We start from the raw sequence: 25,980 nt of genomic DNA, 5'->3' as shown, positions 1-25,980 counted from the left end.
GATTGTGTACCACTGAACTGCAGGCTAGGGCCATTTTCCATTTTTTGTGACAGTACTCTTGGATTTTAAAGTTTTTTCTTTAGAAAGTGTGGACTGAAAAATCTATTCAGTTTTAAATTTCCATTGTTAAAGTTCTTAGTTACAACTCTCATCACAGGGAAACAGGTACTAATAAAAAAAAACAATATGAGTGATGTAAACTGTGTGAAGCTTGTTTCCAAATCATAATTTTGAAATATTTGTAAATATAAATATGTTAAAACTATAAAAATGCAAATTTTTTTTTTTTTTTTACCATTACAATGATTATGTAGGTACACAAAATTTAGTTTTAATAGAAGACTACTAATCCAATGAAATGTCACATTTGAAGTGTTTAAATACTTTAACTTTTATTTTAGTGGATAATTACTCATCAATTGAGGTGCTCCTGAATTGGAGGAAGATTCTCAGAATTTTTACAGAAACAAGTGGTCTCACTAATTAACAACAACAAGAATTTTAGCAACAAGAAGCGACAAGAAGAATATGTTTTTCTTGTCGCTAAATGGTCTTCTTGACGCTTCTTGTCGCTTTTTGACGCTTCTTGTCTCTAATTAGTGAGACCCGAAAAAAGTAATAAAATCGTTTCTTTCCCCTGTGTCATGTAACCCCACGATCTTTGTTTATTTTGAAAGTTGTTGACCTAAAGTATTGCATGTTGATGTTTAAATCATCTACAGTAAACAATATTATGTTTAGATTTAACAAATACAAATTTGTGATTAGTGCACGATCTCTAAGAATGATTTAAATAACCAGTGAACTGGTGAAGGATATCCCTGCTTCTTCCAAGAATGACGTCACTATAAAATACAATGTAGGTTGGATATATTTAGAATATCTCGTCATACTAATTTTTCCGGATTGTTAAATAAACGTAAATAGTGTAAAGGAGAGTTCAAGATACGATAATTTCGTGAGAAACAGAAGGGAAATGTGTAAAAAAGTGTTTAAAGTCAAACTATTCATTTCTGGGTCTCCTTCTCTTCAATCTAAGTAAGATTTGTTGGGGGTTTTCCCACACTATAACATGTATAAAAACAAAATGAATGATGTGAGGGAGTGTCACTCTGGTCAACCCCATAGGGGATTGACGGCTTGAAGCCGTCTTTCCCCAAAAATATATTGACTGTGTTGAGAACCTCAAAATGAAAGGCAATAACTAAATATTTTTATTATTGACATATTTTACGTAACAAGATGTTCTGTTAGCTCTTGATCACTAAATATACATTGATAACTTTCCTTGACGAAATTTAATGAAAACTTTATATATGAGCTGGGAATTTCACAAATATATATACATGTATTAAAGTTTTCAATAAATACAGAGTAGATGTGGAAATAAGAGGAAATTGCATGTGAGTATTCCCAACTTGTTCTTATAAATCTACCAACAGGAGGCTATCACGAATTTGGCTTAAAATTGCTTATACATTGTTTTCAATATAATGGAATTTGATGCATCTGTCATACAAGTGAGTAACAAGTGAGAGGTTTAGCTAGTTGTAAAACAAGGTTCAAACCACCATTTTCTACAATTGAAAATGCCTGTACCAAGTCAGGAATATGACAGTTTTTATCCATTAGTTTGATGTGTTTGTGGTTTGATTTTGCCATTTGATTAGGGACTTTCTGTTCTGAATCTTCTTCAGAGTTCAGTATTTTTGTGATTTTACTTTTTACTACTGAACATTATACAGTTGACAGTTCCAGACCAAATATCAATTCTTGCCTTTGTACAGAAACTGAGTAATATGTCAATGTGTAATGTAAAAATAAATTGTACAATTGGAGTGTAAACAATGAACATGGCACAGATTTAATAGCCACTTTTTAAGGTCCAGACCATGATCAAAACACAAAACAACCTAATATATGTTATAAAAGCTTATCTATACTCACTTCATCATCTATAGCCACTGCAACTTTGACAAATTCCTCTTGCAAATAATCAGCAATATTTTTCTTTGTGGTTATAGGTGTACATAGCCTGATTTAAAAGAAATCAAATGAATTTAAAGAATTGAAACACTAATACCTCTTGAGGTTTTTTTTAACAGATTTGAGGATAACCACTCTTTGATCTTACTGCTAAATGGTTTTGTTATATAATGCATTGATTCAAACCCACAATCTTGTTAAAGAAATGTAAGCACTCTACAAGACCACAGGCGTGATAAACAGCAAAATGAAGTTACAGAAAAATGTAAAATAGGAAGGAAATTCTAAAAAATCTTTGAAAACAGAATTCTATTTAAAAAGATAAGAAATCAAGACAAACATCATTGTGATTCCTGAACTCCTTAAAATCATTTCTGGGATTTAATCTAAACTAATCTATCCTGCCATTTACCTTAAATTGTCATTAGTTTGAAGATTACAAGCATCTTTTCTTGAAAGGGGATCTTTAACCTGATTTTGATGTAGTCTACCAATCAGACATTTTAATGAAGGTAGATTACTCTTCAACAGTACAAATACATCTTCTGTCAAAGTTTCTTCTAATTTCAATGATGAATCTGCAATAGATTTTCAAATAAATATCAAGCACAGATTTTTGATTAATTTACTTTTTAAAATAGTTCATAAAATGCAAGTATAGTTAAAAGTATTTACAACAATTATTGAACTTCTTACATCTTATAAAAGGATTTTCACTTCAGAGTTTGTCAATTATAAAAATGACTATGCCATCATTCATATCCTATAATATTTAAATGAACTCAAGCTGATAAACTCCACTTCTTCATAAGAGATAAGGACAGAAAAATCTAAATCCAATAGAATTTTGTCATTGGTTGCTTTTTGCAATAGCACTACAAGTATGAAGGAGTAGACTCTGGATGTCTGATATTAGTTGCATAGTTTGATTTCAAGTAACAAATTACAATTGGGTCTGAGTTTTTTTAATGTACTAATTATATGTGGAGTGAAACACAATCACAGAAGTTGCAATAATGAAATCCATTGTTAACTGCTTTAAATTGAAGGGTAGCTGCCTTATTGTCCTTTACCCTATACATTAAAGATCTATATTTTTCAGTCAGTTACATATTAGAATGTGATAAGATTTATAAATGCATACTAGATTATATACAAACCATCATGCAAGTTAACCTTTTGATGTACTTCATTGAAAAGATTTTTGCTTTTCTTGTCATGCTTGCTGGAACCCTCTGCATCACACTTTGTATCATTTTTATTTGAATTGATATCATAGTCATCAGATTCTAAGCTTGGAACAAAATCTTCCAAATTGAAATATCCCAGATCTTCATCCTCAGTATCACTAGTATTAACAGTAATAAATTAAGTGAGATAAGGTGGAAGATTGGAATCTTATATAGTAATACATATACTTAGTGATAGGTTTAGCTAGCTATAAACCTACTTTAATCCACCATTTTCTACATAATGCCTGTACCAAGTCAGGAATTTGACAGTTGTTATCCATTTATTTGTCAGATGTGTTTTGCTTTTGATTTTGCCATTTGATTACAGACTTTCTGTTTTGAATTTTCCAAGGAGTTTTTTTTTTTTTTTGTTATTTTAATTTTTATAACAATTGTTTAATACAATGTTTGCATTTAAAAAATAAATGTTTATTGCAGTTTAATAAAAAATTTCTTGGTTTAAAATTAAACAAATATTGATGTTATTACTTATACTTAGATAAGACCGATTAAACAAATGTTGCATTAGTTTCTCTTTTCTTCTGTATGGAACATGTGTTATAAGAACTTCCAGTTCATACCAAACACGGACTTTCCCCAAGTATTTATTCGTGATATATACTTATTCTAATACTTGTGAAGTGTTTTAGAATCATTTACATACATTTTTGACTTTTACTTTATGATGGAGTTGATGAAAATACCACAAATGATCATACAAAATTTGAAATTACCGGAGTTTCAGTAGACGTTTTCAATCAGTTCCAAAAAGGTTTTCCCATGTATTCATGCGACGAAAAGGGAGGTGCAAAGAATGTTCCAGTATGAATTTTAAGAGCCTGAAAATGGTATAAATGCAAATGTTTTTACACTTAATGAAATAGTAAGAATTAAAGTAAACAATTATGAGATGCATTACTGCTTTCGAATAATGGCTAAAAAGTAGTGTGAGGCTTAGTGGCATGTTCTTGCACACCTTTCATAACCTAAGAGCTAAAGCCTTCCCTGTTTCTATTTTCCCCTGTATGACTAGTGTTGTGAAACTTTTATAAATACCTATCAAACTTTTCAACAGCTTTTCCAATATCAATTTCAGGTACTGCAGCCTCAAAACAAGAGCCTATGCTTCTTTCTTCACTCAAAAATTTTCTATCATAAGAAGCTGAAATTTAAAATCAAGTTCATGTATCAAATTATTTATCATATCATATTTGGACTTCACAAAAAACTGGAATTAAAGCATTATACCAGTTCCAAATTGCAGTCAAGAAATAAAAATTCATTATTCTTCAATAATTTCAATGAATTATTTCACTTCTTTCATATTTACTTGTTAACACAAAAGTTATTCTCATACAATTAAGATAAAAAAAATTCAATAAAATTATTTTGGAAAAAAATATGAATCTTATTTTGAAAGCCTGATTGAAATATATGAGTTTAAACATGTTAAAACTGATAATTCACCCACTCTGATGGATGAAAGCAAACTTTTTTTTTTATTATTTTCAGTCTGAAATAATCTTTGTTACTCAGATAAATGTGGTCTCAAGTCAATGTTAGTTCATCAATTTTCATAATCAGGCATTTTTTAAAAGCAACAATACTTGATAAGAAATTGATTGAGACGTGTATCAGGGTTTTCCTTTGGACCATCAAAACAGAAACTTTCCCATTAGCATGTTTTACATTAACTTTCATTACTGCCTGTATAATTGTAAATTTCTTTGCTCAATTTGAAAATAAATGAAAATTCTATAGCAGTGGTCTTAATTCTTTAGAGTTATCTCCCATTACTGGTCTTAAATAATAGCCAAACGTTAGTAAAACGTTTGGTCATGCTTGTGCAGCAATTGCACCTCACTGTTGCACCTCATCCTTTATTATAAGATTAACTTAAAATGTCTATTTATTGAATAAACTTTTCCAGCAGATTGATTTATTTATTTTTTCAGCCATGAAAAACAAGGAGTATTTATTCTACAACAATTCTGAATTTGACCTCTCTTCTTTGTTTTATTATCTAAAAATAAACATAACATAAAATTACCCCTTTTCCATGGGTTCCTGTATCTTTCATCATCAAAACTGCCTTTATGAGTATATAGATCTATTACTTCTAGATGTTCTGGTACAGCTATAAGAGCCTTATTGAGGAACTCTTGTTTACGATTAACAGCCTATTAAAAAATCAAAAAATATCTGTTACTTTCTTCAAATATATATACATGTGGCTGTTTAAGAAGTTTATTAACATACATAGAATAAACGTTTATATATTGACCTGAAGATATTCATCGTCTGTTTCTTTGGACTTTACTTGATATTTGTTTCCTTGGAAGATATAATCTCAACATGATTATATAGGGTTACAACTTACAAATATACAGTGTTCTAGGCAATGGATAAAGTTAAATGTGTAAATAGATATATCATGCTTTGATTATGCGCACAAAACTTTGGAAAAGAGTAATGACAAATAAATGAATAATACAACATATTAATGGTAATTATGCATAGTATTAACACACGTCCATAAGAAAAATTACTGGTGTCCATTATGTGCCAAGTATGATTTGAGTTGGAGGATTTGAGTGTACATGTAAATATATATGTAAATATATATTATATATATTAGTTTACTGTAATATAAAATAATATGTATAAGACCACCAGTTTTACTTAAAACTAGTATTAACAAGAGGCTGTCACAACGACAGCAAACCGGATTTATTAATATTTATTTGTGTCCTGGCAATATCACAAGAACCATTACTGATGAATGGTGAAAGTGAAAATCGTCAATATCAAATTTGAGCTCCATTTTGTCATCAGTATCAACATCTTAAAATTTGAAAAGCTTAGATTGAATGGTTCATGAGTAAATGCAACAACGTGAATGGAAACGCCATTTCACAATCTTTCAAGAACCATAACTCCTGAACGGTAAAAGTCAAAATCTTCATTATTGAACTTGACCTCTAATTTGCCATCAGTAACAACATATAAAAATTTCAAAAGCTTTGGTTGAATGGGTCATGAGAAAATGCACGGACACGACTGGAAACACCATTTTTCAATCTTTCAAGAACCATAACTCCTGAACGGTAAAAGTCAAAATCGTCATTATTGAACTTGACCTCTATTTTGTCATCAGTAACAACATATTAAAATTTGGGAAGCTTTGGTAAAACAGTTCATGCGTAAATGCACGAACACGACTGGAAACACCATTTTTCAATCTTTCAAGAACCATAACTCCTGAACGGTAAAAGTCAAAATCGTCATTATTAAACTTGACCTCCATTTTGTCATCAGTAACAACATATTAAAATTTGGGAAGCTTTGGTAAAACAGTTCATGCGTAAATGCACGAACACGACTGGAAACACCATTTTTCAATCTTTCAAGAACCATAACTCCTGAACGGTAAAAGTCAAAATCGTCGTTATTAAACTTGACCTCCATTTTGTCATCAGTAACAACATATTAAAATTTGGGAAGCTTAGGTAAAACAGTTCATGCGTAAATGCACGGACACGACTGGAAACTCCATTTTTCAATCTTTCAAGAACCATAACTCCTGAACGGTAAAAGTCAAAATTGCCATTATTGGACTTGATCTCCATTTTGTCATCAGTAACAACATATTAAAATTTGGAAAGCTTAGGTAGAACAGTTCATGCGTAAATGCAGGGACACGACTGGAAACTCCATTTTTCAATCTTTCAAGAACCATAACTCCTGAACGGTAAAAGTCAAAATCGCCATTATTGAACTTGACCTTCATTTAGTTGTCAGTAACAACATATTAAAATTTTAAAAGCTTTGGTTGAACGGTTCATGAGTTAAAGCACGGACAACATTTGATTCCCGCCCGCCCGACCGCCCGACCGACCGCCCGCCCGACCTACCGCCCGCCCGCCGTACATCCCCAAATCATGAGAAAATGAGAAAATGAGAAAATGCACGGACACGACTGGAAACACCATTTTTCAATCTTTCAAGAACCATAACTCCTGAACGGTAAAAGTCAAAATCGTCATTATTGAACTTGACCTCTATTTTGTCATCAGTAACAACATATTAAAATTTGGGAAGCTTTGGTAAAACAGTTCATGCGTAAATGCACGAACACGACTGGAAACACCATTTTTCAATCTTTCAAGAACCATAACTCCTGAACGGTAAAAGTCAAAATCGTCATTATTAAACTTGACCTCCATTTTGTCATCAGTAACAACATATTAAAATTTGGGAAGCTTTGGTAAAACAGTTCATGCGTAAATGCACGAACACGACTGGAAACACCATTTTTCAATCTTTCAAGAACATAAACTCCTGAACGGTAAAAGTCAAAATCGTCATTATTAAACTTGACCTCCATTTTGTCATCAGTAACAACATATTAAAATTTGGGAAGCTTAGGTAAAACAGTTCATGCGTAAATGCACGGACACGACTGGAAACTCCATTTTTCAATCTTTCAAGAACCATAACTCCTGAACGGTAAAAGTCAAAATTGACATTATTGGACTTGATCTCCATTTTGTCATCAGTAACAACATATTAAAATTTGGAAAGCTTAGGTAGAACAGTTCATGCGTAAATGCAGGGACACGACTGGAAACTCCATTTTTCAATCTTTCAAGAACCATAACTCCTGAACTGTAAAAGTCAAAATCGCCATTATTGAAATTGACCTTCATTTAGTTGTCAGTAACAACATATTAAAATTTTAAAAGCTTTGGTTGAACGGTTCATGAGTTAATGCACGGACAACATTTGATTCCCGCCCGCCCGCCCGACCGACCGACCGCCCGCCCGACCGCCCGCCCGCCGTACATCCCCAAATCAATAACCGACATTTTTGTCACAAAAATCCGGTTAAAAATACACATTATCCTTAGACTTAACTGGAGCATTTTGATCTGAGTAGTATACAAGTAAAATATTGATTTTGATAAAAACTAGAGGCTCTAAAGAGCCCGTGTCACTCACCTTGGTCTATGTGAATATTAAAGGAAGCAGATGGATTCATAACAAAATTGTGTTTTGGTGATGGTGATGTGTTTGTTCATCTTAGTTTACTGAACATTCTTGCTGCTTAAAATTATCTCTATCTATAATGAACTTGGCCCATTAGTTTCAGTGGAAAATGTTAGTAAAAATTTACAAATTTTATGAAAATTGTTAAAAATTGACTATAAAGAACAATAACTCCTACGGGGGTCAATTAACCATTTCGGTCATGTTGACTTATTTGAAAATCTTACTTTGCTGAACATTATTGTTGTTTACAGTTTATCTCTATCAATAATAATATTCAAGATAATGACCAAAAACAGCAAAATTTCCTTAAAACTAACAATTCAGGGTCAGCTACCCACCAAGGGTTGTCTGATTCATCTAAAAATTTCAGAGCAGATAAATGTTGACCTGATAAACAATTTTACCCCATGTCAGATTTGCTCTAAATGCTTTGGGTTTTGAGTTATAAGCCAAAAACTGCATTTTACCCCATGTTCTATTTTTAGCCATGGCGGCCATCTTGGTTTGATGGCCAGGTCACCAGACACATTTTTCAAACTACTAACCCAAAAGAAGACTGTGGCCAAGTTTGGATTAATTTGGCCAAGTAGTTTCAGAGAAGAAGATTTTTGTAAAAGATTACTAAGATTTATGAAAAATGGTTAAAAATTGACTATTAAAGGGCAATAACTCCTAAAGGGGTCAACTGACCATTTCAGTCATGCTGACTTATTTGTAAATCTTACTTTGGTGAACATTATTGGTTTTTATAGTTTATCTCTATCTATAATAATATTCAAGATAATAACCAAAAACAGCAAAATTTCCTTAAAATTACTAATTCAGGGCCAGCAACCCAACAACGGGTTGTCCGATTCATCTGAAAATTTCAGGGCAGATAGATCTGGAACTAATAAACAATTTTACCCCCATGTCAGATTTGCTCTAAATGCTTTGGGTTTTGAGTTATAAGCCAAAAACTGCATTTTACCCCATGTTCTATTTTTAGCCATGGCGGCCATCTTGGTTTGATGGCCTGGTCACCAGACACATTTTTCAAACTACTAACCCAAAAGATCATTGTGGCCAAGTTTAAATTAATTTGGCCCAGTAGTTTCAAAGGAGAAGATTTTTGTAAAATATTACTAAGATTTACGAAAAATGGTTAAAAATTGACTATAATGGGAATTAACTCCTAAAGGGGTCAACTGACCATTTCAGTCATGTTGACTTATTTGTAAATCTTACTTTGCTGAACATTATTGCTGTTTACTGTTTATCTCTATCTATAATAATATTCAAGATAATAACCAAAAACAGCAAAATTTCCTAAAAATTACTAATTCAGGGGCAGCAACCCAACAACTGGTTATCCGATTCATCTGAACATTTCAGGGCAAATAGATCTTCACCTGTTCAACAATTCTACCCCGTCAGATTTGCTCTAAATGCTTTAGTTTTTGAATTATAAGCCAAAAACTGCATTTTACCCCTATGTTCTATTTTTAGCCATGGCGGCCATCTTGGATGGTTGGCCGGGTCACCGGACACATTTTTTAAACTAGATACTCCAATGATGATTGTGGCCAAGTTTGGTTTTAATTTGGCCCAGTAGTTTCAGAGGAGAAGATTTTTGTAAAAGTTAACGACGACGACGGACGACGCCGGACGCCGCCGGACGCCGGACGCCAAGTGATGAGAAAAGCTCACTTGGCCTTTTAGGCCAGGTGAGCTAAAAATGTCAGCAAGCCTTTAACTAAGGGGATGTTAACAAATGATGATAGATACATAGACCCTTTCCAATTCTGTTGTTGCTTAAAATTTTATTGTTTGGATGGGAAGAACTGATGCTTGTAAATAAATTTACCAATTTCAAATAATCTAAACCAAGATATTTAACCATGGCTTATCTTCATCTCTTTTCCTCTAAAAAAATAAATACCAAAAAGAATGTTAATTGATTAGACATGTAAACCATAAATAGTTCAAACCAATTTTTTATCATGTATATATGTATACCTATAAATCAGCAAAACATATATATTCTATTGCATACTGCATTTGTTCAAATAAGAGGCAACATTAACTAAAAATAACTATCCTCAGAGTCCTCCACTAGAAAAATTTTCTTATTATTTTATGAACAACTTTTATAGAATCCGTCTTTTTAAATAAATTAAATAATATATGTGCAACCTCAAAGATTTTTATAAAGTTTAACTTCAAGAGGTTATTGTTATCTAAAATATATATGCAATATTCACCATATACATAAAGTGCTTTTCCCATCTATAGTAGTTATGAATATCTGTATCACTTAATAGTCAGATGCTGTCCAAATAGGAAGGTGTCAAAGCCAATAAAAAATATTTTTGTAACACATGTTTGTTTTTCATTCATTTGTTTTGCACATAAATCAGGCTGTTAGTTTTCTTGTTTGAATTGTTTTACATTTGATGTGTGATCTCTAATTTCAGGGCCTTTTATAGCTGACTATGCTGTATGGGCTTTGTTAATGGCAGTACACACAGTGACTATATTTGTTAATTTCTGTGTCATTTGGTCTGTTGGGAAGAGTTGTCTCAATGGCAATCATACCACATCTTCTTTTTATATTTCAAGATGTCATTATAACTATTTGGACTTCTGTCCAAGATGCTGTACATTTATGAGGAGATTGCTTCCCTTGAATGGTAGATAATTGGTCAGTCATATAAGCGGTTGAGCTAAGGAAGGACTTCTTCAAGCTAAGTCGTCAAAGTGCTGTGCCCTGTAAGATCCTGTAACAACACTGAAAATTAGCTACCTTAGAAAAATTTGACTTTTATAATAATGTACAATATTACTTTTATTCTATTTGAAGGACTTTGATATATTAGAAGTTAGTTATTATATAATTAGTCCTTGTTCCATAGGCAGATCCAGGTCCACCCCTTTTGTGTGTAAAATCTGGTTGATTATATAGAGAATCACTGAAGCATGACTAACGTAGCACTACCACTACTGAGGCACTAGCAGCCCCCCTCTTATGGCCAAGTTATAAAAAGTTCTGGATCTGCCACTGTTGTTCTAATGTTCATTGTATTTCAATTGTAATGTACAATTTTACTTGTGAAATATTTCTTATTTCTTAAAATGACTTAAAAACTTATTATATAGTTCATACCAAATTTTGTCAAAAAAAAGTTATCTTTGCCCTGAGTCTTTGCCTTTATACTTTTATGTCAGATCTTTTATCTGTTTATGGTCAATATATTTTCATATTTTTAAATATAATTCTCCTTTCTTTCTAATAGAAAAAGTGACCGTCTTTAGTTTGAATCACTCCTCTCTATCAGGAAAAGTGTACAAGCCCTGAATTTTAGGGAGGTTTTTTCTTCTAGTGAGTTGATTTCTAAAGTTCTTTCAGTGGGTTATGTCGTCTGCCAGGTTTTCTGGTTATTGGTTATCCCAAAATTTGTAACAGTTGAAACAAGTACGGACAAAATCCGTAAAGACATCGCAAACATGTCAAAAAGTACAGGCATAACAGCACGAATATTTAATTTAGTGCGACAGTCTTGGCGTAAAAATCCTACACAAGTAACCAGTTCGAAAGGAGAAGATCATCTTGGAAACAAATACTTCGAATTGCCTGCAGGTCTTTTTTTCTCTCTTTAAAATTGAAACAGTCAAAAGTGAAAAGATGATCATTTTGGTCATTATGCATGACCTCCACAGGCACTTGACAAGTCTTGGCCCTTGGAAAAATACTTATGATATCTTTAACTATGTTTTTTTGAGAAATGTCACTTTGGTATTTTTTTTTCAGAGACGAGAGTAAGTGACTTGAAGTTGAAGACGAATGTGATGACCTTTTAGGATTTAACTTGAATTTAACTTGAATATGAGTCATACTCATGATACTGAAAGAGTTGGGTGTCCAGAAAATGATTTATTTTGGGAATAACGATAAAACATTGTTAAAAAAACATATTATTAGGTCTTTCCACTTTTCCGTTGAAAGACCTTTAGATTTTGTTCTGAGATTTTTTTTTCTTCCGCCACATTTTGTTCTTGTGTAGTATTGTGGTTTCTCACGATGTAGCTTAGATTTTTCGCATATGACATAAAACAATTATCGCGCTTTTGAAACTTTTTACAGTATAAGAGTTATCTCCCCAAACACTGTTTTTCTTGTGTCCCCTACTCCTTCGCAAGCGTAAAAGATTACGACATTATTTTAACAAAGTGCTTGCTATATCTTCAAGATGATGAGTCGGTTTGCGCCAAAGCAAAGTTGAATTTACTTCAAACTGCTTTTACTCAGAAAAATTCCTTTTTCGCGTATTCCTAGAGGATAAGTCTCAAGTGTTTAAACACGGGAACTAGGCTGTCAATTCCATTTTCGCTTATACCTAGAGGCTAGGTCTCACATGTTTAAACACGGCCACTAGGCTCTCAATTCCTTTTTCGCATATTCCTGGAGGCTTGGTCGCACATGTTTAAACACGGCCATAAGGCTATCAATTCCTTTTGTGTATTCCCAAAAGCTAGGTCTAGCATGTTTTAACACGGCCACTTACATGTAGGCTCTCAATTCCTTTTTTGCGTATTCCTAGAGGCTAGGTCTCACATGTTTAAACAGGGCCACTAGGCTATCAATTTCTTTTTTGTGTATTCCTACAGGCTTGGTCTCACATGTTTAAATGCGGGGTACGTTCATAAGGCTCTCAATTCCTTTTTCACGCATTCCTAGAGGCTAGGTCTAACGTGTTTAAACACAGCCATAAGGCTCTCAATTTCTTTTTCGTGTATTCCTAGAGGCTAGGTCTCACGTGTTTAAACACAGTCACTAGGCTCTCAATTCCTTTTTTAGCGTATATTCCTAGCGGCTAGGTCTCGCGTGTTTAAACACTGGCACTAGACTCTCAATTCCCTTTTCGTGTTGTCCTAGTGGCTCGGCCCCATGTGTTTAACCAACCAACCAACCATTACATGCATGTTTTGGTCTCTTGTGTTTAATACGGGTCCAATATCTTATTTGTTTCGTGTTTGCTTGTTTCAAACAACCCTATCTCACGTGTGTAATAAATCAATCAATCCATCAATCAATCAATCAAGTTTCGGAGGAGAAAGACCGTTAACAATTGTTTTTATTTTTATATGTTTTTATATTTTTCTTTATTTTGTTTTTGAGTTATTGCCCCTGATTTTTTTCTTTCATATTCATGTTATTTTGTCAAGTTTGCCACCTATTAATATGGCAGGGTATCAGGTCCGTTCGCCGTAATAAAATGTTTGCCCTGGGTCCGTTCGCCCTGAGTTCCTTCGCCCGTAGAGTTTGTTTGCCCTACTGAAAAAATATTAATATTCAGGGCATTGAACATGTTGAAGTTGGATAAACTTATTCAGATATTTAAATGGTTTATATTCTTGAAATTTATAATTTATGAAAACATATGAAAATATTTAAAAGTTGATGGCTTTTTTATGATCCTTTGTTATTCAAAGACATCAAATTTCTCACTAATTGATGTGAGACTTGTCTTTTGATGGATTAATAATTAAGTACTAAGATAAAGATAAAGATACTTTATTTCCTAATCATAGGGCTCATAACAAGCATGTAATCACATAAAGTACAAATAAAAAGCCTTTCTCTCCCACTCACACATGCAACTATCGTTCTGATTAAGGATGCTTGATTTAACAGTACAACATGTAAATGAAAAATAAAATACAGATAAAAATACAGATAGATAAAAATGTATTTTTATTTTTTTTATGAGGAGAGTCAGTTGCCTACATTGTATATATGGAATGAAGGACAACTCTTACTGCCCAGAAAAGAAAAAAAACCAATTCAAGTATAATGTGACAATGAACTGGTGAAGACTATTTATAAATAAGTTTCAGTCAAACAAATATTTAGTTTCTCAATGTGAAAATGAGGATAGCAATTCACATAATTTAGAGTTAAAATGAAGGCTATCGTTTGGCATGAACCAAATAAGCAGATTACTATCAGATACATGTATTTGGGATAAATATGGGTATTTTGTAAAGAGTTCATCCAGAAAGGTTTTTCTTTCCTTATTATAAAGGGTACATTTAAATAAAAAATATTCTTCGTCTTCAACAGAGTTCATTGAACAAAACTGGCATGTTCTCTCTGATCTTGGCAGTGTAATATTTTTTCCATGCTCATCAATTTTTTGTTCGTAACGGCCTCTCTCTCTGAGTACTGGTATCTGTAAGAATCAAGCAGGCAGTGGCACATGAGGGATTTTAGATTTGGCTCATTCTCAGTTGTTGAGTGTAATAAGTTATATCATTCATATTTTTGTTATATTTTGGACCATTATCCATCTGGTTCCCATGGTAACAATTAGGTTCTTGGTTACGATGTAAATTCTGCTGATTTCAGGGCTAAACTAGTATGATTTAAACACTTTATTCTGATAGTTTAATATCTTTATAGGCATAAATAATTAGTACATATTGTTGGATATAGTTTATTGTTTGAAAACTGATAAAAAGCAATCATCTAGTCAGCTTGGAATTAATAAAAACAATGATGTACGAACTGTAAATCATGAAAAGGATTTACAATGATTTCCCAGTTCATTTATTTTTATACGACCGCAAAAATTGAAAATTTGTTGGTCGTATATTGGTATCACGTTGGCATCTGTGTCGTCGTCGTCGTAGTCGTCGTCGTCGTCCGAAGACATTTGGTTTTCGCACTGTAACTTTAGTATAAGTAAATAGAAATCTATGAAATTTGAAACACAAGGTTTATGACCACAAAAGGAAGGTTGGGATTGATTTTTGGAGTTGAAGTCACAACAGTTTATGAATTAGGGGCCAAAAAGGGGCCCAAATAAGCATTATTTTTGGTTTTTGCACCATAACTTTAGTATAAGTAAATAGAAATCTAAATCTATGAAATTTAAACACAAGGTATACATTGTATGACCATAAAAGGAAGGTTGGGTTTGATTTTGGGAGTTTTGGTCCCAACAGTTTAGGAATAAGGGGCCCAGAGGGTCCAAAATTGAACTTTGTGTGATTTCATCAAAAATTGAATAATTGGGGTTCTTTGATATGCTGAATCTAACTATGTATGTAGATTCTTAATTTTTGGTCCCGTTTTTAAATTGGTCTACATTAAGGTCCAAAGGGTCCAAAATTAAACTTAGTTTGATTTTAACAAAAATTGAATTCTTGGGGTTCTTTGATATGCTGAATTAAAAATGTACTTAGATTTTTAATTATTGGCCTAGTTTTCAAGTTGGTCCAAATGGGGGTCAAAAATTAAACTTTGTTTGATTTCATCAAAAATTGAATAAATGGGTTCTTTGATATGCCAAATCTAACTGTGTATGTAGATTCTTAATTTTTGTTCCAGTTTTCAAATTGGTCTACATTAAGGTCCAAAGGGTCCAAAATTAAACTAAGTTTGATTTTAACAAAAATTAAATTATTGGGCTTATTTGATATGCTTTATCTAAACATGTACTTTGATTTTTGATTATGGGCCCAGTTTTCAAGTTGGTCCAAATCAGGATTCCATATCAAGTATTGTGCAATAGCAAGAAATTTTCATTTGCACAAGTATTGCACAATAGCAAGAAATATCTAATTGCACAATATTGTGCAATAGCAATTAATTATCAATTGGAGTTATCTTTCTTTGTATAGAATAGTAGTTGATAATATATGTTGGAAATTTGCCAGACATGACTATGATGTCATTTTCTATTTTTATTTGCCAATAACTTTATGTAAATAACTTCATTGGAAATTTGCCAATATAAAATGTTGCTGATGAAGTTTTTTTTTCCTTATCTTATCTAAAATATTTTTAGCTTAAAAGTTGTGTCCATACTTGTTCTCATTTCAGATTTCATAAATAAAAAGAAAATTATTTCAAACATTTTTTTGACAGGATTAATATTCAACAGCATAGTGAATTGCTCAAAGGCAAAAAAAATTTTAAGTTCATTAGACCACATTCATTCTGTGTCAGAAACCTATGCTGTGTCAACTATTTAATTTTAGATTTAAATAAGTTTGAAGAAGAAATCTTTAATTGATTTGTAAAATCTTGACATTTGTTTTGTGTAAAAAACCCATATAATGTCAAAAATTTGATCACAATCCAAATTCAGAGCTGTATCACGCTTAAATGTTTTGTCCATACCTGCCCCAACTGTTCAGTGATTGACCTCTGCGGTCGTATAAAGCTGCGCCCTGTTGAGCACCTGGTTAACATAGTGGTAAAAAGAATAAAAATGATTGTAGTTTTAAATGTACAACTTCTTTTAGCATGGTTATATCCCTTTTATTCTCACGATAGACAGATATCCAGGATAGGGAGGAACAATTTTGTGATCTTGCTGGATGAATACTTAAACTGTGTATATATATATATATGTTAAGTCTGAGTCTTTATTTTACTTTTCTCTTGCAGACAAAGCAAAGTTAGGGAGAGGAAGAAGATGGGTGGAGGCAAAAGAGAAAGTTGGAGCAGATGATACCCTTTCTGATATCCCTACAGAATGGACATGTAATATATGAAGTATTTAAGAAAAGAAGATGGCATTCATAAAAATCATGAATGACTTTTTTTTATCTAAATTATGCTCCATTGCTACAGATATTCTAATATAAAACATTGTAAACACATACATTTCATACTAATAGGTTACTCTATTTCTATATTTTATATACTGTTGCAATAAGAGCTGTGCCAGATTAATTGCAAGAGAGGGTAGGGAAAAAAAGGACTGTCATCTTTGCTGCTTTAAAAAAAATATTGGCTTTATTGAAATGAAACCAAATAGGAAACTCCATTACTGAATGGGTTTTACATCGAATAATATAAACGAGTCTAAATTGAAAACAACGTTCAAACCTATGATTGCGTTGGATAAAAACCGCAATTTTTATACGTGTGCATGTAAAACAAATTTCGTTGTAGAAGGGTCTAAATACAGCACAAACAACATTTTCCAAAGACCAAAAAAGTGAAAAAGTATATTTAAACAAAACGCAATTGACTAACAGGTCGAACAACTGATGTTCTTTAACCCTGCTGACTGCCATTGGCGATTGCCAAATAAAATTGATCACAAGATGTAACAAAATGGATCTTAATATAAATTTAATACTAAACAGAAAACAATTAACTTGTGGCCACGATGTTATGCCGCAAACATAAGGTGTAAATATTTTTTTATTTTTTTTGTACACCAGATCCGGATTTCGACAATAAATGTCTCTTCAGTACATGTACAAGACAACATGTATATGAATATACTTATATAAATACTTTTTGCCATAGTGATTGATCCTAGTTATCATTCCTATTCCGTTTGTCATGTTTGTAATTGATTTATTTGATGTTGTAGGGATTATACATGTTTGTATAAAATAGGCTAAAAATCAATTAAAATGTACTCTGTTCAAAATCTATTTGTTATTTAAGAGCATAAACATTTTTTTTATAGCATGGCTACGGTTTACACGAAAAGAGCCACCAACACAAGAGGTAAATATATCAAGATCTCATTGTCTTTTTGTACTAACTATTGAAAATATATTTATACAACACTGAACAGTAAAAATATTACCTACTTAAGGGGGCTCTCGGGTCTAAATCGATTTTTTATTTTATATAGGATATCGCTATATTTTTCTATAAATTAACTTTATCTTATACTTAATAGAAAAGTAAAATAAAAAAATGGGGTCACCGTTCATTTAGGCTCCCAATCTGCCTTCAAAAGAAGCATATATTTTTGTAAAAGTACCTTTTTTCTGTTGAACTTATAAAAGAAATAGAGGTTATATCGAAATAAAAAAAGAACTTTATTACAGAAATTGCTCAAATTTTACAATAGATTAGTTTTAGTACAGCTTAATTAAAAAAAATAATAAAAAAATATAGGTCACTGATGAGTTAAAAAAGATATTTCAATTCTAATGCCAAAAAATGGCATTTTTGTACCAAAGGGAGATAATTTGGAGCGTTTTCAATAATATCTACATTTTAAAATTCATCTGGGGCCAACACAAATTGATTTTTTTTAATTATTTTTGTACCATATAATAAAGTAACAACTACTAAAGGTAATAAATAAAATTTGTAATGAAAAATAAATGTTTATTTTTTTCAGAAATTTTTTATACTCTCGAGCCTCCTTAATAGAAGTCATTAAAAGATGACTGTTTATCCATTTTTTTTAAATAAGGCATAGTGATTTCAACACTAGCTGTCACTTCTAGATTGATAATGTTGGAAAATTAAAAAAAAATCCTCAAATGAATATAATCATGATAATATTAAAGATCTATACTTGATTAAATCTTGACTTATTGGTACTGTGACAGTCTCATGAAGCTGATGCTTATAGATCAGTATGTAGGAATTAATAAACATGTCTTTTCATGACATCATCATAATAAGTTCTTGGTGTTACAATCTACATGATCTATGAATATTATCTAAAGATTATTAAAATTCATTCTAAATGAATTTAATCAGAAAGTTCAACTATCTATATAGTCTGCATTCCATTACATCATATTTAGATGTTTATTTTTGTTTTAAACATTCGATATGATATTAGCTTAATTTTTACCTTTTGATTATTTAAAAGGAAATTGATAGAAATTATGTACTGATGATGAGAACCCAACACAGAGCTAAAGAAATTGAAAGGAAAGATCAATTGCAAAAGGTAATCAATTAGTCTATTCTACTGCTTACCGCTAGTACTATTTTCTATACATTTTTCTTAGATTGAAATACATATCAATAGAAAATTTCAAACTTACATTAAATTTCAGCTTAACAACTGTAAACATTCACAACGTCAACTGCTTTTTTTGTTTTTTTTAGTTTGAATTGCTATTTAATTGACTTATTACCTCACCGTAATAGATTTTAATATATTTAGATATACTGCAAGCAGTGCAATGAATGGATTGATGGAAATTCATAATTCATAGTCATTACAAGTGTATTTCTTTTCAGGAATCAGAAAATCCAGAAGGGGATGGTGTAACAAAGTCAATACAAGGAAAATCAAGTAAGATTCTTTTGGAATAGGCAAATTTAAATGAATTTATTTATACATATGTATATATGTTCCGGACGGCATGAGTATTTGGATCGTACGCGTACGGTCTGGACTGTATGCGTACTTTTTCAAAATACTCATATGGTCGGGCCGTACGCGTACGGTCTGATTAATATCATTAAGGTAGCACAATACAAAGATTTTTCATTCCCAACCAGACATCTTTAAACTGATGTAATTCCACTCATCTTTCTTTAAATTTTATAAATGAGGTACCAAAAGAAAGAAGAAGGATTAATCTTCCAAATTGTGATAATTTCATTATGACATAATTATTACATAATTAATTGTTATGTAATTAGTTGCCATATTGTGATGTCCATACTTGAATGAATTTAGCTTCTTTGTTATTCATAGCATCCCAAAATATTTTATAGATTCTTGCACAACACAGTTTGACCTCCAAAACTGTGTCTCAGATTTTTCCTATTGTATTTCATTCTCTCATAAATATACAATGAAATTTGCAACAATAATTCATAAGAGACCACTAAATTTAATTGGGTATAAAATTTGTTCTATTGATGTTTTTGGAAATCTGAGACACAGTTTTGGAGGTCAAGCTGTGTTGTACCAGAATCTATTAAATATTTTGGGATGGTATGAAGAACAAAGACGCTAAATTCATTCAAGTGTGGACATCACAATATAGCAACTTATTACATAATAATTAATTATGTAATAATTATGTCATAATGAAATTATCACAATTTGAAAGATGAATCTTTCTTCTTTCTTTTGGTACCTCATTTATAATATATAAAGCAGGATTAAATGAATTACATCAATTTAAAGTTGTCCGATTGGGAGTGAACAAATCTTTGTATTGTGCTACCTTAAGAAGTTGCCTAAGTTTATAAGTTACAAATGTATGTAAAGTTCATGTACAGATAAACATAACTTAACTCTCAAATTAATATGGAAAAGTTCAATTGTAATTGGAATAAAAGCTTTATTTTAACTAATAAAAAAATTCACGCTCTTTAAATCTATTAATATCTTGTATTTAGTATGTCGATCAGTAATACATTAATTACATTTTGATCATAGAAATTTATGATATCGAAAGTTAACATGATGTGGGACGACAATTTTAGAATATTAGAAACTTTACAAAAAAATGCAAATGCAAAGGAACATGAATGAACTGCAAACATGTAAATGTAAAAAATATATCATTAATTGTGGTAGTAAGTGTCACCTTAAGCGAGAGTACCAAATAGTATTCAGATGTACAATTAAACAAATATTTAATGTCAATTGTTCAATTGTTCATTTTATCCATCTAAAAGTAATTGTAATGATAACAATTTATAAAACTAAAAATAAAGATTGTGATAAATTGTTATCTCGTACTGGACCATTGGCGTATACTCATACGGTCGGACCGTACGAGTATACAAATATTCATATGGTCTGGAACATATATACTATAGTGAAATCTGTTGTCAACTTTTTATTTTTGCCTCATTTGCGTTTGGCTTATAGATTGGAGAAAAGGATGTCCAACATTTTAAAACTGACATTGTAGTGATGAATAGCTTAAAATGTACCCTATTTTTCTGCGATCATCCAAGATGAAGATTTCAACAAATTAATTGAATCCTCTCATTTTATCCAAATTGGTCAAGCACTTCCATTTGATAATTCATGAAAGAAAATAATCTTCATACAAAACAACAAATATTCAAATTTTATTAGTTTATCTTTATTATAACTTAAACAACACTCTCTTGATAAATTCTTTGAAAAACTCAAACATTTCTTCTAAATGAAATGATTGTTAGATTCTTCCATCTTAAATCTAGTTCAATACATATACAATATTTGTTACCATTCCCAATTGGCACAAACAATTGGAATTGATTGAAACAATATCAAACAATAAAAGGAATAGACAGATTGATTACTGCTATATATTGCAGTCTAAATATTGGTTTATGTAGTAAACTCAGATTAGTCGAAACAATTTTCAGTCCTGGTAAAATTCATGTTTGATAAATGTGTTTTAATAAAATTGAGAATGGAAATGGGGAATGTGTCAAAGAGACAACAACCCGCCCAAATAAAAAACAACAGCAGAGGGTCACCAACAGGTCTTCAATGTAGCGAGAAATTCCCGCACCCGGAGGCGTCCTTCAGCTAGCCCCTAAACAAATATATACTAGTCCAGTGATAATGAACGCCATACTAATTTCCAAATCTCTGATTAGTAACACTCAGTGTATTTGAAATATTGGCCAAGTCAAGACAAAGTTAAGGTCCCATGGATGCCAAATTAATTATTTGCCAATGTCTCCAAGTTCTAAGAAAGAAATTGAAAAAGTTGCAGACTTAAAGATAAAAATTGAATGTTTTTCCTATGTAAACTTATAAATCATTTTATCATAAGTAATTTATTTGATTTCAGCTGTGTACAAATATTTGTTTGGATAACAGTTAAAATGATGATGCATCAATGTGTCCCATATATTGTCATTGTGATGCAAGAATTAATATAGTCCGAGCTCATGAAAAAATAAAATTTTTGTCAGAAGAAAGAGTATTTTAATGCCCCACCTACAGTAGTAGAGGGGCATTATGTTTTCTGGTCTGTGCCTCCGTTCGTCCGTCCTGTTAAGGTTTTTGGTCGAGGTAGTTTTTGATGAAGCTGAAGTCCAATCATCTTGAAACTTAATACACATGTTCCCCATGATATGAACTTTCTAATTTTAATGCCAAATTATAGTTTTGACCCCAATTTCATGGTCCACTGAACATAGAAAATGATAGTGCAAAGTTCAGGTTAAAGTTTTTGGTCAAGGTAGTTTTTATGAAGTTAAAGTTACATCAACTTGAAACTTAGTACACATGTTCCCTATGATATGATCTTTCTAATTTGAATTCCAAATTAAAGTTTTGACCCCAATTTCACGGTCCACTGAACATAGAAAATGATAGTGGGAGTGGGGCATCCGTGTACTATGGACACATTCTTGTTTTTAAGTAGAGATCACTCTGTTTATGAAAGTTTTAAAATAAAAGCTTGAAAGAGTTGGCAATAAATAGAGATGTGATTTGAACATCAATGAAATAAAACCAATACAACTATTCTACATTTCAGAATTAAATAATATAAACCTATCTTCTTCCAGATAAGTTTCCTGTTTATGAAGAATATGACACCCAGCCAGGACGTATGAAGAGATGACGAAGGACAAATATGATTAGACTAAATGCATTCTCTTGTTTTAGTTATGATGTACATATGATTAAGAATAAAACTGTTTATAATTGCTGACCAAGCTTCTGTTAAACAATCTTTATATCATTCTGATTATCAAATATTTTGCCATAGAATCTTAAACAATTGTTTAACATGGTTTTAAATAAAAGGAATATGTTTTAACCTTCATACATTCCACAGCAAAGTACCTTTATTTTATATACAAATGAATATGAACCCTTGATTTTGTATACATATGAATGTGAACCCTTGATTTTGTACACAATTGTAAATGTCAGGAATTTCCTGATGGCAAACATTTAAGGTATTTTTAGCAGCATTCTTGATAATATATGTGCTCCTATTGTTTTCAACTCAAAAACACTAAAGCTTACTAGAAAAATTGAAGATTCGCACCTCTTTTTATGTGCACATAATGTGATTTTTGAAGCATTAATGGTATATTTTGTTTCTGCAAATATCTTGAGAGAATATAGTTTTCATTATGTTTGGTAGTTTTTGGTATAAATATTTTCAGTGGCAGCAGCAGCATTGTAAACAATTTTCAAATAACCTTGAATTCATGTCTTCTCATTCACCAAGGATGGAAAGGAGAAGGTTGAGGAAGGGTTGAAATTGGCCCTAAATTTTTGATATTTTTTTAATCGGGCCATATACTGTAGATTCATTATTACTCGTTGGATACCAATTTTCGTTGATTTCATGGTTAGGTGAACCACAAAATTAAATGTGCAATGAATGTCAAATTTCCTATACGCTTGTATGCAGACTTCCGCAAAACCACGAAATTAAATATCGACCAACATGTTAGTTTTCTTTAATCCATGAAATTGGTACCCAGGAAAATAAATGAATCCGCAGTATTACAAATTTCACATAGTAATACTTGTACTAAAACTAGAGGATGGATAGGACCTTTATGGGGACTCCGGGATCGGGTGTTTTTAAGCCCGGGATTTCTGAATCAGGACCCCTCCTACCCCCTCTTTTAAGACAAACATCTTTTTTGGCACTTCTTATAAAATATGACCCCTTCGCAGTGGCGTAGCCAGGATTGAAATGATGTGGATGTGAAAATTATTTTGGACCTTTTTATGCAGAAAACTATTTTTTATTTAAGCACATGTAATTCTCCAGATTCCGACACTAGTTAGATTTTTGTTTAAATTCAAAATACCCACGGGCACCAGTTCATATATTTTTATTGTTAACCAAATTTTATTGTTTCCTCAAAACTACCATCATTCAATTCATAAACATTTGATGTAAAGTTTCCCACCCAATTTCATATTTGACATATCAAAAACGGACCCCATTACAGCGGCACTTCTGTATAATTTAGGAACTTCGGAATATAGTAACTGAAGTGCTTTCTCTTTCCAGGAATTTGAGTGTACAACCTTGGGTTTTTGATTTTCGATTACTGAGCTAAACGCGTTGCAGGAGACATAAAAATACCGGGCATCCGATCGTCCGGTCTTGTTACATTGTAGCACTCTCATGTGTACAATTCTTGTCAGATTAAGTGAAACTCATATAATAAGCAATGTCTTTGACAATTTGGAAAATAAGTCGTAATCAAATATTTTCAACCAGTTATAACCCTTTGAAATATAAATTGTGATGAAAATCCCATTTCATTTCCTGTGATGCATTTATTTCTCTTAAGATATTGAAAATAAAAAAGATAAAGAAAAAAGTGATTCACTTGTTCCTTGCCCTTTGATAGATAAAATATGACACGTAATTGTGCATGGCGGGGAACATTTGATCGTTGTTGAAAATAAAATTAGTATTTGAACCCAGATAGAAACGAGATTTCATAAGCCTAGGACTTATCACGATCTATTACAAATTGATTTTTTTATCACGTCGTTTACCATATCGCAAGAAACGATATCAGGATATGGTGTTTTAGTTGTTAGTTGCTATAGTCAAATGAGAAGCCATCTCTCCAATAGGTTCAATTTCAGATGAAACATGTCCACGGGTCTGCGTATCAGTCCTCTCTGCTTGCCTTAGCCAATGACTTTATTTACGAACAAAAGCTAACTTGAAACACTATATTGCGATTCAACTATCTTGTTTACATAAACTAAATTATCCTAAATGAAAGACCGGACATGATGCTTCGAAAATGAGTGGACGTTATCCCCATATCCTCAGCCTTGTTACATTTGGACACTTCTGAGTTAAACTGCTGCTATTTTTGTTTATCAAAATGATGTGGATGCTTGAGCATCTGAGCATACATGCAAGCTACGCCACTGCCTTGAATGAACTTTATTTTGTTAAAAAATAAAAAAATGGCATAATTAACTTTGGTCACCATCCACGATCCAAAAAGTTTTATATTAATGAATTATATCAAAATTGAATTCTTTTGATTACATCACATTTTGAATCGTAGGCGGTGTTTCTAAAGATTTTAGGTCTGAAAATTGCACAAAATCATAATATTTTGACAAAATGTCTTAATTGGGCTTACTTTGGAGAATATTATGTACTTTCATGAAAAGAACTGATTTATTTAGCTTTAAGTCTTTTGAAATAGACCCATTTGCGTACCAAAGTGTGACCTTTTTAGTGTTCTATGTTAAAGTTGATTACTTAGGCGATTTTGTGTCATAAGTGAACCATGTCCTTTTCATATAGAGTATAAAAAAGTCTATAATGAATTATTTTCAATTATGGAATTTGCTTGAAATTTTTAATAAATTCCATGTTGATTTGGTATCATAATGTTTTCAGCAGTTCATATAAATTTCCATACAATATATTTTGAATAGATGTGTGCTCGGCACAGTACATTCTATTGAAAATGTACTATCTTTTTTGTAATAGAAAGTGTTGTGGTTGTAAAGTTTTTGGTCAAGGTAGTTTTTGAAACTTAGTACACATGTTCCTTATGATATGATCTTTCTAATTTTAATGCCAAATAAGAGTTTTGACCCCAATTTCACGCTCCACTGAACATAGAAAATGATAGTGTGAGCGGGGCATCCATGTACTGGGGACACATTCTTGTTAAAAGTTCTATCTACTAGGTATGAATTTATAAAAAATAACAGGAAAAAAAAACGCACTTAAAATCACCATTAAAGAGCAATTACTATAATAAGGGGTCAGCTGATGACTTTGACCTTTAGTTTTTTTCTTTTTAAGTTTCTATCTCATAATTATAATTTTGAACATATTAGGCAAAAACTGTCATGAAAGGGCAATTACTCCTATAAGAATTTGTCTGATGATATCAACCATTCTTTGTAGATACATGTCGTCCTGATAATTTTTGTGTATATAAGTTTCTATTTACATGTATCTACATGTATAATTGTTTATAAGATATTAGACAAAAATCTAATAAGGCAGC

General features: G+C 31.7%; 2 protein-coding genes across 2 annotated transcripts in view; one reads left to right on the top strand and one right to left on the bottom strand.

Annotated features, from left to right (window-relative positions):
• The window catches only part of LOC139526939 (uncharacterized), a 40,188-nt gene extending 28,754 nt beyond the window's left edge, over positions 1-11,434 (bottom strand). Inside the window, exons 1-7 of the mRNA XM_071322125.1 lie at positions 11,416-11,434; positions 10,117-10,175; positions 5,269-5,398; positions 4,275-4,380; positions 3,147-3,340; positions 2,399-2,564; positions 1,948-2,035 (exon numbers count right to left, since the gene is read on the bottom strand). Coding sequence (XP_071178226.1) covers positions 1,948-2,035; positions 2,399-2,564; positions 3,147-3,340; positions 4,275-4,380; positions 5,269-5,398; positions 10,117-10,152 — 720 coding nt within the window. The 5' untranslated portion in view covers positions 10,153-10,175; positions 11,416-11,434. The remainder of the gene's footprint in view (positions 1-1,947; positions 2,036-2,398; positions 2,565-3,146; positions 3,341-4,274; positions 4,381-5,268; positions 5,399-10,116; positions 10,176-11,415) is intronic.
• A 274-nt stretch (positions 11,435-11,708) lies between these two features.
• LOC139527194 (NADH dehydrogenase [ubiquinone] 1 alpha subcomplex assembly factor 2-like) lies at positions 11,709-22,661 on the top strand. Its single transcript, XM_071322507.1, has 6 exons — positions 11,709-11,889; positions 16,708-16,803; positions 17,747-17,787; positions 18,899-18,979; positions 19,276-19,330; positions 22,516-22,661. The coding sequence occupies exons 1-6, from the start codon at positions 11,757-11,759 to the stop codon at positions 22,569-22,571; spliced, it is 462 nt and encodes a 153-aa protein (XP_071178608.1). The 5' UTR covers positions 11,709-11,756; the 3' UTR covers positions 22,572-22,661.
• Positions 22,662-25,980: the final 3,319 nt, after the last annotated feature.

Source organism: Mytilus edulis, chromosome 1 (genome assembly GCF_963676685.1).
Source record: "Mytilus edulis chromosome 1, xbMytEdul2.2, whole genome shotgun sequence".
Taxonomy (NCBI): domain Eukaryota; kingdom Metazoa; phylum Mollusca; class Bivalvia; order Mytilida; family Mytilidae; genus Mytilus; species Mytilus edulis.
The sequence above is the reverse complement of the archived record's forward strand: the minus strand, read 5'-3'. Positions and strand labels throughout refer to the sequence as shown.

Excerpts from the sequence above, each read along its gene's own strand:
- LOC139527194 (XM_071322507.1), top strand. The coding sequence starts at position 11,757 with ATGTCAAAAAGTACAGGCATAACAGCACGAATATTTAATTTAGTGCGA. Across the intron at positions 16,804-17,746 it reads TATCCCTACAGAATGGACAT|CATGGCTACGGTTTACACGA; the intron begins GTAATATATGAA and ends TTTTTTTTATAG. Across the intron at positions 18,980-19,275 it reads GGAAAGATCAATTGCAAAAG|GAATCAGAAAATCCAGAAGG; the intron begins GTAATCAATTAG and ends ATTTCTTTTCAG.